Source organism: Pristiophorus japonicus, chromosome 1, assembly GCF_044704955.1.
Source record: "Pristiophorus japonicus isolate sPriJap1 chromosome 1, sPriJap1.hap1, whole genome shotgun sequence".
Taxonomy (NCBI): Eukaryota; Metazoa; Chordata; class Chondrichthyes; family Pristiophoridae; genus Pristiophorus; species Pristiophorus japonicus.
Genome location: NC_091977.1, coordinates 457,914,637 through 457,933,676, shown reverse-complemented (window position 1 = coordinate 457,933,676; position 19,040 = coordinate 457,914,637). Strand labels below are relative to the sequence as shown.

Below are 19,040 nucleotides of genomic sequence, written 5' to 3'. Positions count from 1 at the left end.
TAATTTCTCTGCAAATTTGCTCCTCCAAATTTTTCCCACTAGTTGGTGGTCTATAGAATACACCTCGTAGTGTAATGGCACCTCTACTATTTCTTAACTCTAGCCATATAGATTCTGTCCTTGAACCCTCCAGAACATCCTCTCTCCCCAGCACTGTAACATTCTCCTTAGCCAATACTGCCACACCACCTCCCATCTTTCCTTCCCTATCTTTCCTGAAAACCCATATCCAGGAATCTTTAATACTTAATCCTGCCCTTTTTGAGCCAGGTCTCTGTTATCACCACAGCATCATATTCCCATGTGGCGAACTGCAGCTCACCAACCTTGTTTACTATGCTTCGTGCATTCACTGTAAACCTATCTTAGACCATCCTGTGTTCTCTCTTAGTCTGACCCCATCTAATACCTTACAATTTTTTGCTTTAGTGCTACCCGTTTCTCCCACTCCATTGTGCCCTTTGTTTCTGCTTTCTAATGCTACAACCTGGTGTCCATTAACCCCATTCACCTTGATGAAGGATGTGGAATTTTCCCTGATATTGTAGCCTGTGCACCTCACAGATCCCTAGCAATGGAGAGCTGACATCTACATATTTAAATGAAGCACTGGTGGCACTGATTTGAGCTGTACTGTAGCAGACTTCCCAACGTGGATAAAACCATGACTTGTGTTTGTGTGCTGTCAGTTTAGCTGGAGTGAGATATTGTGTGCTGAGCACTTATATACAGAAAATGTATTACGTTATTTTTCTGAGATTTTTGTTTCAACACATTTGTTACTCTTTGTCTACTGTTAAAATATATACAGGGATTTGCGCTTCAGAACAAATAGAATCATCATGGATTTTGTATAAAAATGGCTATTGAGACTAAGGTATTTCAATAACCATCACTATCTGATAAGATATTTTGGTCTTCATAGAACCATAGAAATTTACAGCATGGAAGGATGGCATTTCAGCCCATTGTGTCCGTACCCCCGCCAACAAAGAGCTATCCAGCCTAATCCCACTTTCCAGCTCTTGTCCGTAGCCCTGCAGGTTACAGCACTTCAAGTGCACATCCAAGTACTTTTTAAATGTGGTGAGGGTTTCTGCCTCTAAGAATCTTTTAGACAAGTGAGTTCCAGACCCCCACCACCACTCTGGGTGAAAACATTTCCCCTCAAATCCCATCTAAACCTGCTATCATTTACTTTAAATCTATGCCCTTCTGGTTGTTGATCCCTCTGCTAAGGGAAATAGATCCTTCCTATCCACTCTATCTAGGCTCTTCATAATTTTATACACCTCAATAAGGTCTCCCCTCAGCCTCCTCTGTTCCAAAGAAAACAAACCCAGCCTATCCAATTTTTCCTTATAACTGAAATTCTCTAGTCCAGGCAACATCCTCGTAAATCTTTGTACCCTCTCTAGTGCAATCACATCTTTCCTGCAATGTGGTGACCAGAACTGCGCACAGTACTCTAGCTGTGGCCTAACTAGCATTTTAAACAGTCCAAGCATAACTTCCCTGCTCTTGTATTCTCATGTCCATGTACTGCTCAGAGAATAAAGCACACTGCTTTAAAGTGTGTAAGAGATAAATATTTTGGATAGCCCCATTTATCTGGATGAATGACTACACTAGTCCCAATGGCCCACGACTGCCATCTAACTATCAGAGAAGCACAGACTGTGACATGATTCTTCTTCATGGAACAGTAAAACATTAAGGGGTGGAAATTTGATCACGCCTCTGTTGCAGTGTTAAATCTAGGTGGAGCCGTAAATTTTGTGTTGGCAAATGGATTGCGTCTACCGCCGTAAAATTCATCAGCTGGGCCTGAAGTTTGGAGCAGAGCACGAAGGGAGGCTTTACACACCTCTTTTAGGGCGCTATGCCGGCTGAGAAAGTGAAAATTCCGAGCTTAACAGCCGGCCTCGGAGCTCCCTAAGAGAGGCGTTGGGGCGGGGGGGTGGGGGGGGGGGGGCGGTGGAGGGCACGGGGAACCTGATTATAAAACACCAAAAACATTCCCAATACATAATTCATGCCACCACAACATAAATCGCAAAAAAAACGATCACATTGGCTTGAGGTCGACATTACTTACCTCACTGCGGCCACTAGAGCTTGGAACGCCAGCTTCCACAGGTGTTCTCACCAGGGCACTCTAACCAGGGGTGTTGTGCACCTCTTCCTGGCAGCAATGCTCTGCGCCCCTTGAAACCGGCATCGAATGTCCCGGTGGGGCGCTGTAAGCTGGCCGCCTGCCCGGAAGTGCTCGCCGCCGCCATTGCCAACCCTGCGCAGCGCTAAGAGAAGCAGCAAAAGACCGAAAATCCAGCCCTAGGATTCATAATTTCCAAAAGGAAAAATGAGAATTATTATTCACAATTGCACAAATGTGCCAGCCTCGACATTCATCTGCAGAAATCTTGTTTACAGGAGTTACTGGAATTACATTTCACTTTCTTTACCAAAGATATTGTCCTCCAATTCAACAGTCTTGTAAGACACTTTGCAAGGTATGCTCAGACAGATATAAACAGACATCAGATTACTAAGTAGCAGACTGATTTTTTCAAAAAATATAGAATTAAAGTTAGTGTCACAAAAGCCACTGGGGAAATATCCAAATGGAAGCAGAGCAGTTCCACAGCCAGCTGTAAGCTATTCTTAACTATTCCAGAAACCGCATTTACCCCCAAGATAATAATGCCCTTTTTCATATTTTGACTTATTTTCTGTTATTTGTAATATAACATAAAACATCATGTATTTTATGTATTCAAGGGCATGACTAAAGGATGCAACCAGGACAACTGATCTTTGGTCTTCAACTAGGTTTCTGATTATTTTAAAATCTGTAATAAGGATATACGTTTCAAAATTTGACTCATGTAATTTTTGGAAGCACAGAATAACTTGAAGAAATTTTACTGGGAAAATCACAGATTTGCCACAGCCCACTTCATCCTCCATCAGCCCAAGAAGTGATGGCTAACTTCTTAAAGTAAGAGATAATGGCATAGAAATTGTTTTGTGCATAAGAACATAAGAATTAGGAGCTGGAGTAGGCAATTGAGACTGCTCCGCCATTCATTAAGATCATGGCTGATCTTTGACCTCAAATCCACTTTTTTTTTTAAAGTGTCTTAAAAATTGTAATTTTTATTAAAATGGATAAATCTGACACTGCATAAAATTAAAATTTGTTTTCAGAACCATAACCATTGTTTAGCACTGTTAAACACCTTTGGATCTAACTGTTAGGTATTTAACAGTATAATTACCACGGAAGAGCGGAAGTTTTCATCAGTTTCCCTGATTTGAGAGGTTACACTAATTGCCGGCTCTGTGAGTGGGGGTGGCAGGGGCTGTAGAGTGCCGCCTGTGAATAGTGCAACAGTGAATGACAGACCGCAACTTCAGGATTTCCACATTCGGCTGTATATGCGCTAAATCCTGAAGTTGTGGTCAGTTTCAAAGGTGAGATGACGGCAAACGCTGCCAGTTCGCCATCATCAGGATTGGAAATTCTGGGCCGTTCTGTTTTCCTATTCTTCCTAACAAAGTGAATAACCTCACATATCCCCACATTATATTCCATCTGTCACCTTATTACCCACTCACATAATGGCCACAATCTTCCTAGTCCTGCGTGTGCGGGTTTGGAGGCAGGCCTGTGGTCAAAATGACCCTGAGTGACAGCGGGTCGGGATCCCGCTCTGAACCCACCTCCGTGTGAGTTTCTGAACTGTCAGATCTGCGTTCGGACAGCAAGTGACGAGCAGGTAATTAACATAATTAAAAGGTACTTAAATGCTCATTAAAAGGCTTAAAAGCAGGCACTTACAATTTTGCCAACCTTTTTATGGGTTTGCCATGCCTCAGAGAACATGCCAGGTAAGTGGAGTCGGGTTCTCAGTGACTATTGCTTTGACTAGTTGACAGCTGCAGAAGTGGCATAAAAGCGACCATTTCATAGCTGTTCACTTTCCAATGTCAGAAGCTGAAGCCTTCAGGATTTGGAAGAGACTTTTGAGCTGTATGCAGTTTGAAAGTGTTTGTAGTGAACACTCTATTCACTGTCACCTCCTTGGAGTAACCTCTCTCACCATCAACAGATTGCTTCTGTCATTTCAATCTCACCTGCCATCTATTGCAGCAGCATTGGTGCCCTTGAAAACAACTCACCTGGGTTCTTAGAATCCCACCACGATCAGCCCCAACACCAACATCACCAGGCACACCAGCATCACCACCAACAACACCAACCTTCTCCGCAATTTCCTGAGGCTGCACAGGACACGGCATCAGCACTCGACCACATTGCTGCCTGGGAGGCCAGTAATCGCCTCACTATGGCCACATTTACTTCACTTCATGCTGTGCACCCCATCCCTGCAATGTCCAACCCATTCCTTTCACATTCATCACCATTGTGGAGGGTACCCTTATGTCTCACCATTCACTACAACTCACTAAGCCACTTCCAAAGGTGCACACAAATCGTCCAAGAAAGCAAAGTGCTTAAAATAAAGATTTCAATGTTTGACACATCAACATTAACTATACATGAACATTGGCTAAAAGATCCAAGTGTGTGTTGTTCGTTGGTATGATTATACAAGGATAAGGATGAATGATGAATGTGAGGGGTGGGTAGTGAAATGGGGAACTGATAATGTAGATAGACAGAGAGAGAGGGATGAGTGGAGGTGCAAGGTAAGTTGGTGTGAGAAAGAATGTGCTGGGGTAGAGTAGGGAAGGCAGAGTGATGGGGATGTGATGAGTGGCACAGTAGCATGAGGTTGATTGTGGCTTTGCAGTAACGTTTCTTGATCTACTGAGATCATTGAAAGGTTTGTGAACCGCAGCCAGTTCCTCCTGACGACATCTCTGCTTGTGGCCTCCTGTGCAATGTGAAACCAGGCTGCGTTGGTGTCCTGGGGAGGTCCCTTCCATCCATTGGAAGAAAAGAGGACCTCCCGACGTGCTGTGATTCCCCCCATAAGCATCTGGAGGGAGTCATGGGAGAGCCTGGGTGCAGCTGTGCACCTCTATGCAGTGCTTGTCAGTGTTTGCATCATCTCAATGCTGCAGAACACTGACAGATCAACTGTCAAAAGCAATGTGGGCATGGTCCCTTTAAGGAAACTGGCTGATGGCGCGTCCATCATCAAATGACATCATCAGACCAGTTTCCTCTTAATTGGCCAGGAAGCCCATAGGGCAGGCATAACAAGCCCAATCATCGGAAGATTCGGGACAGAGAGTGGGCTCGAATCGGGAGCGCTCTTACCACATGCCACCAATCCTGGCTGCACTGATCCCACCACGTGTGGCGAAATCGTGGCTAACCTGTCTATATCTCTTTACAGGCTCTTTGTGCCCTCCTCACAGCTTACTTTCCCACCTAGGTTTGTATTGTCAACAAACTTAGATACATTACACTTGGTCCCTTCATCAATGTCATTAATATAGATTGTACTTGCCTGAGGCCCAAGCACTGATCGGTGCGGCACCCTACCAACCTTAAAATGAGCGTTTATTGCTACTCTGATTTCTCTCCGTTAACCAATTTTTCATATTTAAGGTGTAAAAATGATACAAAGCATACCAATTTAGCAGTGGGACAGCCTGCATCTAATCTGTGCAGACATTGATCCCATTGCTAAATTTGTGCGCACCATTTTAAGGCATCCGGACGTTAGGCTGCTTATCTATGTTAAAATGGGGCCTAACATCATTTTAATAAACACTTTATAAAATTAGGATTCTTCACCAGCTTCTGTGGTCATCAACAAAAGGTGTAAGGTGTATATTTTTCAAATTACATTTTCTGTGGAGCCAGGAGGAGTAGGATTGCTTACCTCGACTCCACAGCCCTGGCAATCAGTCCTCCCATTATCCAATCCAACGCCATCCCAGAACCTGCTGGAGGGCTGCTGCTGGTAGCCTAATATTCATTTTCCCATGGACCGCACTGCTCCTGGAGGCGCAATAGGCACTGGGAGCTTTCCCTGAAGCTGTAGATGAGACCAAGCCCAATCTCGGAACAACCTCAGACCTCACTATTTGGCCGCATGCTGTTCACACAGTGCAGAGTCTGGGCCCAAAAAGAGGCTCGGACCAAACTCTATCCCTTTTGTTCCACATATAGGAGAAATATTACATGAAGCTTCTCTAATGCTATTCTATGACGATTTCAGGTTTGAATGTATTTATAAAGTGTGATATCAAGTGGATCAGTGAATAAATTCACTGATCCTATGCTCCCAGCATGGAACCATTCTTGAAGGGAGCATGGATCAGTAATAGAGCTGCAACACTAATGCTCCAATCCTCTGACCCATCCTTTCTTCAAATGCAGCTTCCCGCTGGGAGTGTAGGTTGGAAAATCGTAATACAATGAACGAGAGAGCAAATTATTACTGCGACAGGCCTGTTATATCTGTTGATAAAAACTACCTGGTTATAAAGTCACTGAACACAACCAAATCATAAGAAATCAAGGACTAAAAAATTGCAAATGAAGATATGAAATGAAGATAGAAAACCCTGAAAATGTCCAGCAGATACATCAACATCTGAACAAAAGACAAGTTAATAATTCAGGTAAAAACCTTTTGTTAGAATTCTGAAACATTACACCTAAAATAAATGACCTTCTCGCTTTGGAGAGGCTGACATACCTGATGTGTATATCCAGCATTTTCAGTCTTTCCAAGAAAAATCAATACTTGTCAGGATCGCTGTCTTCATTTAATTTTATTTCCATATTGAACATTTTATTTTGTATTTCACTTTAGCTTGTTTTCTAATTTCACTTGAGACTAGTTAAAACCTTAGACTAGAATTCATTTAACCAAAAAAAATGAACAGGTTTGCCACCCAGGGTTCATTTGCTCTTGAGCATTTATGCAATATTTTTGATGACTCTGGGATGAAACACAAACTAGGAAAGTCTTTTCAGGAAATCTGTGGAATTGTAAAAAAAATGTGAGTAGCTACAGGAACCATGGTATAATTTTTGTACATCAGTTACATAACAATATAAGAAATAGGAACAGGAGTAGGCCATACGGCCCCTTGAGCCTGCTCCGCCATTCAATAAGATCATGGCTGATCTGATCATGGATTCAGCTCCACTTCCCTGCCCGCTCCCCATAACCACTTATCCCCTTATCGTTTAAGAAACTGTCTATTTCTGTCTTAAATTTATTCAATGTCCCAGCTTCCACAGCTCTCTGAGGAGAGAATTCCATAGATTTACAACCCTCTGAGAAAATAAATTTCTCCTCATCTCTGTTTTAAATAGGCGGCCCCCTTATTCTAAGATCATGCCCTCTAGTTCTAGTCTCCCCCATCAGTGGAAACATCCTCTCTGCATCCACTTCATCAAGCCCCCTCATAATCTTATACGTTTCGATAAGATCACCTCTCATTCTTCTGAATTCCAATGAGTAGAGGCTCAACCTACTCAACCTTTCCTCATAAGTCAACCCCCTCATCTCCGGTTCCAGTTAAATGGTACTTGTCAGTACAGTCAAATTTCAACAAGTGATATATAAATGTTTAGTCTGATATATAAGCTGTACCCTCATTACTATATTTACACCTTTTAGATTACAGTGTGATTTATGTAGTAACATAACATTTTGGTATTTTACTAACAGAATGAATGAGCAGATGCAATTTATAATCTGAATGTTTATTTTAAGTTCACTCCAATATATTGCATTCTAAGTAGAAAATATTATGAGGGATACCCTTTTAGTTGCTTGGACATTACAGAAACAACTAACATCGATGTGTGGTTTCATAACACATAGGTGGCATACTTTGCAAGACAATCAATTATTTACAAGGATGTGTAGTACAAGATTCTTTGTGCATCAGATTTTCAGAACCCTTGCACTGGGAAGAGAACTGACATTGCCCTATTAAGTTCTCTTCACTGCATCAGGAGATGAGAAGTCCATTGTAATTCAGTTAAAGAACCACTGTCATTTTTGCTATGCTGCATGAGGTCTTCTACAACATTGAAGAAAAATGTCTTTTACAATTATTTGAAGTTTTTATATACGTCATCAGTTAGTCAGAGAAGTTGTCGAAAGTAATAAATAAAATGATACGGTTCACCCACTGAAATTCCCCACAGACTTGTAAAAATGTCTTTGACTAAGGGCTGACACAATTGAACACTTGATTACTGACCAAAGAGCAAAATCCATAATAACTGGTTATCCACATTTTAAAGAATTTGAAAATGAAGTGCCCTTTTAAATGATGAGGAGATGCAGTAAAACAATATATATATCTTTCTGCTCTAACCACAATAAGACAAACACATCTTGGAATTGCACTGTTCTTGACATGTAGTCATTGATAATCAATTTGGAAGTTAAACTGGGAAAAAAACAAATGGATTCACCACTTTACTGCAGAAAATTGTGATGTGAAATTAGTTTTGAAGTATTTAGAACAACTGGAAAGCAGTAAGAAGTCCAATCCTTGCCTCCAACCAGAAGATCACAGGAGAAAAATTGGACTGCGTTACACCCATTTTCTGGGTGGAGAATGGGTGCAAAGAAGTCCAATTAGGGGGTCAACACCCCACGCCCGAATAGCATCGGAAACATGTTTGCGCCATATTGGTTTGGACACTGTGGAGGCCTTCATGGCTCCTTGAATATGCTACTAAGGAACCTAGCTCCTGGTATAAGACCCATTCTGACAATTGGTTTGCCCTGGTCAAGCCTGCTGTATTTGGGATTACATGGTCTACCTTAAAGGGACTGCTGGAGGGCACCACCATAAAGGTAAGTTTATAAAATATACTTACCTTAATGTGGAGCCAGGAGGAGCATTCCTGTCCCTCCTGGCACCATATTAAAACTGCTGCCAGGTGCTGCTTGGTCCCCTCCCTTGGGCCTGTGATTGACTGGGACACCAGCTAATGAGGTCGGTGAACTCATTTGTCATGATCCCGCTTGGGTCTTTGGCCTGATCCAATTTCTAGGCCCACATCTATAAATTTCAGGGCTCGCTGCGCATTTGTGTTTGTTGAGTTTCCTCTATTCCACAATGAAGCAACTAGGTTTTAAGTACATCATCATCATCATCATAGGCAGTCCCTCAAAATCGAGGAAGACTTGCTTCCACTCTACAAGTGAGTTCTCAGGTGACTGTACAGTCCAATGCGGGAATTACAGTCTCTGTAACAAGTGCGGCAGACAGTGGTTGAAGGAAGGGGTGGGTGGGACTGGTTTGCCGCACGCTCCTTCCACTGTCTGCGCTTGATTTCTGCATGCTCTTGGCAATGAGACCCGAGGTGCTTAGCACCCTCCCGGATGCTCTTCCCCCACTTTGGGCGGTCGTGGGCCAGGGATTCCCAGGGATGTCAGTGGGAATGTTGCACTTTATCAAGGAGGCTTTGAGGGTGTCCTGGAAATGTCTCTTCTGCCCACCTGGGGCTCGCTTGCCATGTAGGAGTTCTGAGTAGAGCTTAGGGAGTCTGCGCAAATTCAGAGGCCGAACTCCAAGCCATCATCAACATCTTCACTGAGGCGTACAAAAACATGGGCCTTACACTAATCATCTGCCAGCGCATCATAAAGTAGTTTCGACAGTAGTTACGTAAAAGCCAGTATCCAAGCCCTTCCTGCCCTTCCCATTGTAGGAGGCTACTTGGTGGTGACAGTTTTATGGTGGATAGAAATAAGGGAGAAAAATGCAGTTAATACATTATTGAAGAGAATGGAGTTGAGCCTTTTGGAATTCCTTAACAAATCTGTGAAAGCCTTTTTGGGAGATTTGTTGCAATATGAATTGAACTTGTGAAAGACTGTAAGAAGCATGATAAAATCGTTACTTGTAGTGAAAAAAATAATGCTGCCAATGCCATGTGACCTCTGTATAGAAAATGGGTAAATTAGGTGCCAAACTCATACCAGCCTTTAATAACTAAAAGTGATATTACAAAGCGGCTGTGGCTATTTTGTGAATGTGGCTTTTGCATGAAAATTGTCGTATAGAAATGTTAAGTAATGTTCAAGATTCTGTCTTTCACCACTTCATAAAAATAATAGCGGTAATTTTGATTTTGTGATAGTGTAAAATTGTGAAGTCAATAGAAATAAAAATGGGGAGAGGTGTATAATGGGCAGCTGAATTCATATCACACGTTTTTGGGCTATCACCCATAGTCAAAATTATCACCATTCATTTATGAAATGATGAAAGACAGCAATTTGAATATAAGTCCCTCGTCAATGTTTTCTATTCCGCATGAGACTCGCCTTGAAGTTTTTTAATGCTAAGAGATTTTAAGGCACAAAGTTAGAGCTTACTAGTCGTGACTTGTCATTAGAGCTTCAAGTTACATTTACGTCATTGACACAGTGAATGGCATTTTTTTTGTAAGGATTCTTAACAAGCAAAACATTCTGTCAAAAGTGGTAAACAAAAACAGTAACAGTATAAATATACAGTAAGTCAGTCAGTATCTGTGAAGAGAAAAGGCAGGTTAATGTTTTGAGTATAACCCCTCATCAGAACTGAAAATTGAAAGGGTTGGGGGAAGAAAAGAAAGAAGAAACAAGAGATATTCTGTACACAGAGAGGAAGGTAATGAGATAAATGACCTGCAAGCTGTTTAATAGAAAACTGTGTTTCAAGCAGTTCCCATTCTTGGGGGTAATTTTAACCTAATCAGTCCCGGCAAGAAGCTGAGAGGATCTGGTAGGCTGTCGGTTTAACACCCCGTCCGATGTTATTTTCCATTGGGTGTAAAATGGGCAGACGATCCCATCCCATCAGTTACCCATTGGATGGGTTAGGTTAAAAGTACTGCTCCTTTCAGTTTTCCAGCATTTGCAGTTCTTTTTTTCTTTTTGTTTATACTGTCAAAAGTGTGCAACCTTTACACACAGTATACACAAATGCTAAAGAACTATCAAATTTAACCAGTGAACTCTCCAATTGCAGGACCAATGGTTTTGGCGTGTTCGGAACAATAAAGTTCTGGATGGTTACCCCATGCAGATTGCCTATTTCTGGAGGGGTTTGCCTTCTAACATTGATGCAGTTTATGAGCGGCCTGATGGGAAATTTGTGTTTTTTAAAGGTGAGTGTGAATTTTTGTCGCCAAAGCAAAAATTATTTGTGCTGTCTGCAATGAAAAGAAACTGTTCCTTTTTTAAACTTTGTAAACCCCTGAAAGATTTTCCTATTTAGTATCTGCATTTAATTTTACATTAATTTTGTTTTAACAGTTTATGTGACAATGAAAATTAAATATTACTATGCTAAACATAATTCATGTAGCAAAAGTGCTGATCTGAATTTATATTAAGTTTGGCCTCGTACAGTAAAAGTTGATCATTTATAAATGTATTTATAAATCAAATAAACTGCAATCAGTAGATTGATTTCTAGAAGTTCAAATTCAGCAAATTGTAAGATGTTTGAGCTTTCCTTTGCTGCTGCTTCCAAAATTTAATTCTGCTCAGAACTAAATCTTATGTAAAACTGATCTTCTGCATAATCCGCTTGAGTATGTCAAAGTACAATCAGGAAAAGTGCTGACTTTTTTTCAGTTAGCTCAGTGGCTTAATGCATGACATTAGATGCTATTGTGAAATACATACCCGTCTTTCAGATGAGACATTAAGTCAAGGTCCCATCTGCTCTCTGAGGTGGATGTAAAAGATCCCACAACACTTTTTGAAGAAGAGTGGGTGAGTTTTCTCGATATCCTGGCCAACATTTATCCTTCAACTAATAACATCAAAGCAGTTAAATTGGTCATTTATCTCATTGCTGTTTATGGATCCTTACTGTGCACAACTTGGTTGCTGCATTTCCCTACAACAAAAACAATGGGAGTAATTTTGACTTTGTGCGACATTGAAATCAATGGAAATGAAAACCAGTAGAGATGTACAATGAGCTGCCGATTTTTTGCATCCTTTTTATACTGTCACACAAAGTCAAAATTACCCCCAGTTACTACACTTCAAAAGTAATTCATTGGCTGTGAAGCACTACGGAATGACCTGAGGTCATGAAAGGCACTATATAAATGCAAGTTCTTTCTTTGCTTTCTTTAGGAAGTTCCTGGGTTCAGTCACTGCTCTGCATTCAATTCGCTGATATCATTTGGAGGGGGGATGCTATAATTAGCCTCAGTGTCCCTAGTCTGGGAAGGAGATAAAATGAACCAGAATTCCTGTTGCTGTTTGCTATCCAGTGACTTATGCAGATTCAATTTTGTGTAAGGACAAGTTCAAACTTGGTCTTAGTGCCCCCACCCATTAAGTAGTTTGTCAAGAATCAATGGGCCGATTTTTGCTTTGAGTACATATTAGGTGGACAGTGGGCATTGCGTACGCTGTGCCCATCTAAAGCAGTCACCGTGGAGCTTTTATAGCCGAGCCTCATTTAAGTTAATTCAATAACCTGAAAGTACAAAACGTGCTCCCTGTAGGCAGCTAGCCAATCTGGCGGCAGGAAATATGGCAGAGCAGCCAATTGTGAAGGGCCTACAGCGACTCATTTAAGGGGAGGCACGGAAGCACCGGATGTGAAAGGAAGCACCAATTGAAGAGCAGCCAAAATTTGTGCAGCGCCTAAAGTAGCAAGAACATTAAATGTGGAAGGTTTTTAGCCTTAAATCCAAAAATGACTGGAAAATAAAAGCATGCCATAACTGCATCTGGCTTTCCTTGACCGCAGCTAACGATCCGATAAATGGCCACTCAAAATGGTTGGATTCTAATTTGTACTAACATGTTTAGTGAGCAATAAAAGGGGATTCTGATCATCCGGTATGCAGAGACGAAAATGGCATTGTGTGCATGTGTAGAGGGGGGAGGAAGGTCGTACCTATATCATTTGATTCTGATTAACGTATATTTATGAGGCTCCCACTTGTTTCCGGCAGGAGCTACAGCCATCGATGTCAAAATCCACCCAAAAATTGGAAGGTGTAGAAACCAGGTGGTAAATTGGCGCTTCAATGACTCACGCTATTTGAATCCCACTACCGCCCCAGTGCAAACAGGGTGCTAGGGAAACAAAAATCACTACCACTGTCTCAGCTAATACATGAAGAGTGGCCTCTCATTCTTCTAAACTCCAGAGAGTTTAGGTGAAATCTACTCAATCTCTCCTCATAGAACAGCCTTCTCATCCCAGGGATCAATCTAGTGAACCTTCATTGCACCGCCTCTATGGCATGTATGTCCTTTCTCAGATAAGGAGATACTGTGCACAGTACTCCAGGTGTGGCCTCACCAAAGCCCTGTACAATTGTAGTAAGAATTCCTTACTCTGGTACTCCAACCTCTTTGCAATAGAGGCCACCATGCAATTTCCTTCCTAACAGTACCAACAAAATTGTATTCCACCACAATCTGTAAGCTCATGGCTCGGCTTATCCCTCGCTCTACCATTACCATCAAGACAGGGGACCAACCCTGCTTCAATGGGGAGTGCCAGGAGCAGCACCAGGTGTATCTAAAAATTAGGTGGCAACCTGGGAAAGCTGCAACTCAGGACTACATGCGTGCTAAACATCAGAAGTAGCATGCCATAGATAGAGCTAAGCGATTCCACAATCAACGGATCAGATCTAAGCTCTGCCACATCCAGTCGTGAATGGTGGTTGACAACTAAACAAGTAACAGTAGAAGGAGTCTCTATAAATATCCACATCTTCAATGATGGTGGAGCCCACCACAAGGACTGCAGCGGTTCAAGAAGGCGGTTCACCACCATTTCTCAAGTGAAGTTAGGGATGGGCACTAAATGCTGGCCTTGCCAGTGACACCCATATCTCAGGAATGAGTAAATAACCTAAATCTCTCTCAACAGCAACATTGAATAGTTTCTTACCATTTAAAAAATATTCCGTTTTCTATTCTTTCTACCAAAGTGAATAAATTCACATTTCCCCGCATTATCTGCCATCTTATTGCCCACTCATTTAAACTGTCTATATCCCTTTGAAGCCTCTTTGTGTTCTCGTCACAGCTTGCATTCCCACCTAGCTTTGTATTGTCAGCAAACTCTGATGCATTGCACTCAGTCCCTTCATCTAAGTCGTTAATGTTAATTGTAAATAGCTGAGGCCCAAGCACTGATCCTTGCAGCATCCCATTAGTTACAGCCTGCCAACCAGAAAATGACCCATTTATCGCTACTCTAGATTTTTTGTCTGATAATTAATCCTCTCTACATGCTAATAAATTATCCCCAACCCAATGAGCCCTTATCTTGCATAACAAGCTTTTATGTTGCACCTTATCGAATGTCTTTTGGAAAGCAAAATATATTACATCCACTGGTTGCCTTTTATCTACCCTGCTAGTTACATAATCAAAAAACTCTAATAAATTTGTTAAACATGTTTTCCCTTTCATAAAGCCATGTTGATACTGCAGAATCATATGATTTGCTAAGTGCCCTGCTATGCTCACAACAAAGGATGAAACTGAGTACTGTGTACAATGAGCAAGTGTGGCCTTAGCTCGTTTAATAAGACTTCAAAGTGCAGGTACATCGTGGGTGACCTGCTTATATATCGTGCTCCCAAGGGATGTTGGGATCCCTTGGGTCTCCAACAGGTAGGCCCTCTGGTGGTCAGGTGTAATACAGGTTACAAGTGGTTAAATGCATAACATCACTCCCCCGTGACGTCAACAGTACACTTATTTACAAGGTGAGACGATCTGGGGCTTTTCGCTCCCTTGTCGATCATCTCGGTACAAATGCAGGTATGGGTGAGTTGGTTAGTTATTCATTGGACTGTTGGGCAGCCGGCCTTGCCGGGCTGCTGGGGATGGAGAGTTCGGTTTAATGGTCAACTGTGATGTCAGTTGCCACTTGTGTGTGTGTGTTGGAGGGTCAAAGTTGGTGGTGTCTTCTTCGGGTTGTTAGTAGCTGTTGGTGAACCGCAATTTGATTTGGTCCAAATGTTTTCTGTGCGTTTGTCCATTGGCCAATTTGACCTGAAACACCCTACTCCCCTCTTTGGCTGCAACCGTGCCAGCGAGCCATTTGGGACCATGTCCATAATTGAGCACAAACACAGGATCATTGATCTCAATATCGCGTGACAAATTTGCGCGGTCATGGTACACACTTTGTTGATGCCGCTTGCCCTCCACGTGACCATGGAGATCAGGGTGGACAAGAGAGAATCTTGTCTTTAGCACCCTTTTCATGAGCAGCTCGGCTGGGGGAACCCCGGTGAGTGAGTGGGGTCTGGTGCTGCAGCTGAGCAGCACTCGGGACAGCCGGGTTTGCAGGAAGCCTTCCGACACATGTTTCAAGCTTTGCTTGATGGTCTGAACTGCCCGTTCTTTCTGGTCGTTGAATGCGAGTTTGAACAGAGCAGATGTGACGTGTTTGATCTCATTGCGGGTCATGAATCCTTGAATTCAGCACTGGTGAAGCACGGCCCATTGTTGCTGACTAGGACATCAGGCAAGCCGTGTGTGGCAAACATGGCTTTCAATAGTGGCCGTGGACGTGCTTACAGCCATTATCGCACATTCAATCCATTTTGAGTAAACGTCCACGACAACCAAAAACATTTTGCCGAGAAATGGGCCCACAGAGTCCACGTGGATCCTCGACCATGGTTTGGAGGGCCACGACCACGCACTTAGCTGTGCCCTCTGGGTGCATTGCTCAGCTGAGAGCAAGTGTTGCACTGGCGCATGCATGACTCTAAATCTGAGTCGATGCCGGGCCACCACACATGGGATCTGACTATGGTTTTCGTCATTACGATGCCTGGGTAGGTGCTGTGCAGTTCACACATGAACGTATCTCTGCCTTTCTTGGGCAAGACCACGCGATTGCCCCACAACAAACAGTCTGCCTGCAGGGACATATCGTCTTTGCACCTGTGGAACGGCTTAATCACCTCCTGCATCTTCGCTGGGACACTGGACCAGCTCCCATGGAGGACACAGTCTTTTACCAAGGACAGTAAAGGATCCTGGCTGGTCCAAGTCCTGATCTGGCGGGCCATAACGGGAGACTTTTCGTGCTCAAATGCCTCCATGATCATGAGCAAGTCCGCTGGCTGTGTCATTTCCACCCCGATGGTGGGCAATGGCAGCCGACTAAGAGGATCTGCGCAGTTCTCTGTGCCCGGTCTGTGGCGGATTACATAGTTGTATGCCGACAGCGTGAGCGCCCATCTTTGGATGCGGGCAGAGGCATTGGTGTTAATCCCTTTGCTCTCAGAGAACAGCGATATGAGCGGCTTGTGGTCAGTTTCAAGCTCAAACTTGAGGCCAAATAAGTACTGGTGCATTTTATTTACCCCGTAAGTGCACGCCAGAGTCTCTTTTTCAATCATGCTGTAGGCCCTTTCAGCCTTGGACAAACACTTGGACGCATAAGCGACCGGTTGCAAGATCCCCGATTTGTTAGCCTGTTTTAACACACACCCGACCCTGTATGATCATAAGCTAGCACTAATCTTTTACAATGGTTATACAGGACAAGCAGTTTGAACACAACAAATTTCTGGCTTTCTTAAAGGCAGCCTCTTGTGAATTCCCCCCTACCCAATCATCTCCCTTACGCAGTAGCGCATGTAGGGTTTCTAGCAGGGTGCTTAACCCAGGTAGGAAATTACCGAAATAGTTAAGGAGTCCCAGGAATGACCGCAGCTCTGTCACATTCTGTGGTCTCGGCGCGTTCTTGATGGCCTCTGTCTTGGCGTCGGTGGGTCTGATGCCGTCTGCCGCAATTCTTCTTCCCAAAAACTCGACCTCCTGCCCCAGGAAAACACACTTCGAGCGTTTCAAACTGAGCCCCACGCGATCCAATCGACTAAGAACCTCTTCCAGATTCTTCAAGTGCTCAATGGTGTCCCGACCTGTAACCAGTATGGCGTCCTGGAAAACCACAGTGTGAAGAACCAAATTTAGCAGGCTCTCCATGTTCCGTTGGAAGATTGCCGTGGCCGACCGAATCCCGGAAGGGCACCGGTTATAGATGAACATACCTTTGTGCATGTTGATGCAGGTGAGGCCTTTCAAAGACTCCTCTAGCTCCTGCATCATGTAGGCCGAGGTCAGGTCCAGCTTGGTGAACGTCTTCCCTCCAGCAGGTTGTGAATAGGTAATTTGCCTTGGGTAGTCGGTACTGCTCCTGTAGCAAAAAACGGTTAATCGTTACTTTTTAGTCCCCACAAATTCCAACCATGCCATCCTCTTTATGTACTGGGACAATCGGACTAGCCCACTCGTTAAATTCCACCAACGCGATGATGCCTTCTCGCTGCAGCCTGTCCAGCTCAATTTCTACTTTCTCACGCATCATGTACGGTACCACCCGTGCCTTGTGGTGGATGGGTCGCTTCCCAGTACCAAATGGATCTGCACTTTCGCCCCCGAAAAGCTTCCAATGCCTGGCTCGAACAACGATGGGAACTTGCTCAGAGCCTGGGCACATGAGGCGTTGTCGATGGACGAAAGCACTCGCAAGTCATCCCAGTTCCAGCGGATTTTTCCCAGCCAGCTTCTGCCAAACAATGTGGGACCATCCCCTGGCACAATCCACAGCGGGATTTCGTGTACTGCTCCATCTTAAGAGACTTTGACTTCTGCACTGCCAATTACAGGGATTAGTTCTTTGGTATAAGTCCTTAGTTTGGTGTGAATGGGGCTGAGCTTGGGCCTGTGTGCCTTTTTGCCCCACGGCCTGTTGAAGGCCTTTTTACTCATTATGGACTGACTTGCACCCGTGTCCAGTTCCATAGATACTGGAATACCATTCAGTTCAACTTTCAACATTATTGGTGGACATTTTGCAGTGAATGTGTGTACCCTGTACAATTCTGCCTCCTCGGTACGAGTCTCCAATTCAACCTGATCCACAGTGGAACGATCTTCCTCTGCAACGTGGTGATTTGCAGGGTTTGCAGCTCACCTGTACATTCGCTGGAGGTGTCCCATTGTTCTGCAACCGTTGCACACATAGTGCTTGAAGCGGCACTGATGGGGCCGATGGTCACCTCCACAGCGCCATCAAGGTGTTAACTGCCTCGCATTAACGATTGATGGCGGACTCTTGGTCATCTGAGATAGGGCAGCAGCAACCAGCGTGTACATTCTGCCATGTATCTTTCCGCTCGAAACCGACGTTACTTTATCGTCGTCGCCAATTGCTATGCTCACAACAAAGAATGAAACTGAGTACTGTGTACAGTGAGCAAATGTGACAGCTCCTTTAATAAGACTCCAGAGTGCAGGTACCTCGTGGGTGGCCTGCTTATATACCATGCTCCCAAGGGATGCTGGGATCCCTTGGGACTCCAACAGGTAGGCATTCTGGTTGTAATGTAATACAGGTTACAAGGGGTTAAATACATAAAATGCCCTGTTACCACTTCCTTAATAATGGATTCCAGCATTTTCCCGACGACTGATGTCAGGCTACCTGGCCTGTATTTCCCTTATTTTCTTTCTCCCTCCTTTCTTGAATAGCGGGGTTACATTTCCTACCTTCCAATCCGTTGGGACCATCTACAATCTACGGAATTTTGGAAGATCACAACCAATGTATCCACTATCTTACAGCCACCTCTTTTAGAACCTGAGGATGTAGGCCATCAGGTCCAGGGGATTTGTCGGCTTTTAGTCACACTACTTTCGCAAGTCCTTTATCTCTACTGATAGTAATTACTTTAAGTTCAACACTCTTATTAGCCTTTTGGTTTCCCATTATTTTTGGTATGCTTTTTGTGTCTTCTCCCGTGAAGACAGATACAAAATATTTGTTTAAAGTTACTGGTATTTTCTTATTCTGAGCCTCTAAGGGACCTTTGCTTACTTTTGCTACTCTCTTCCTTTTCATAACATGTTTTTATATTTCTTGCTAGTTTACACTCACATTCTGTTTTCTCCCTTTTCATCAATTTTTTGGAAATCCTTTGCTGTTTCTAAAGATCTCCCAATCCTCAGGCTTACTTTTTGCAACATTATAAGTTTCTTTTTTTAATCTAATACTATCCTTAA

At 43.3% G+C, this 19,040-nt stretch overlaps 1 protein-coding gene across 2 annotated transcripts in view; it reads left to right on the top strand.

Annotated features, from left to right (window-relative positions):
* The window catches only part of LOC139276174 (matrix metalloproteinase-16-like), a 421,723-nt gene that overhangs the window by 353,624 nt on the left and 49,059 nt on the right, over positions 1 to 19,040 (top strand). For both annotated transcript variants that reach the window (XM_070893755.1, XM_070893764.1), the window contains exon 7: positions 10,984 to 11,122. In XM_070893755.1, coding sequence (XP_070749856.1) covers positions 10,984 to 11,122 — 139 coding nt within the window. The remainder of the gene's footprint in view (positions 1 to 10,983; positions 11,123 to 19,040) is intronic.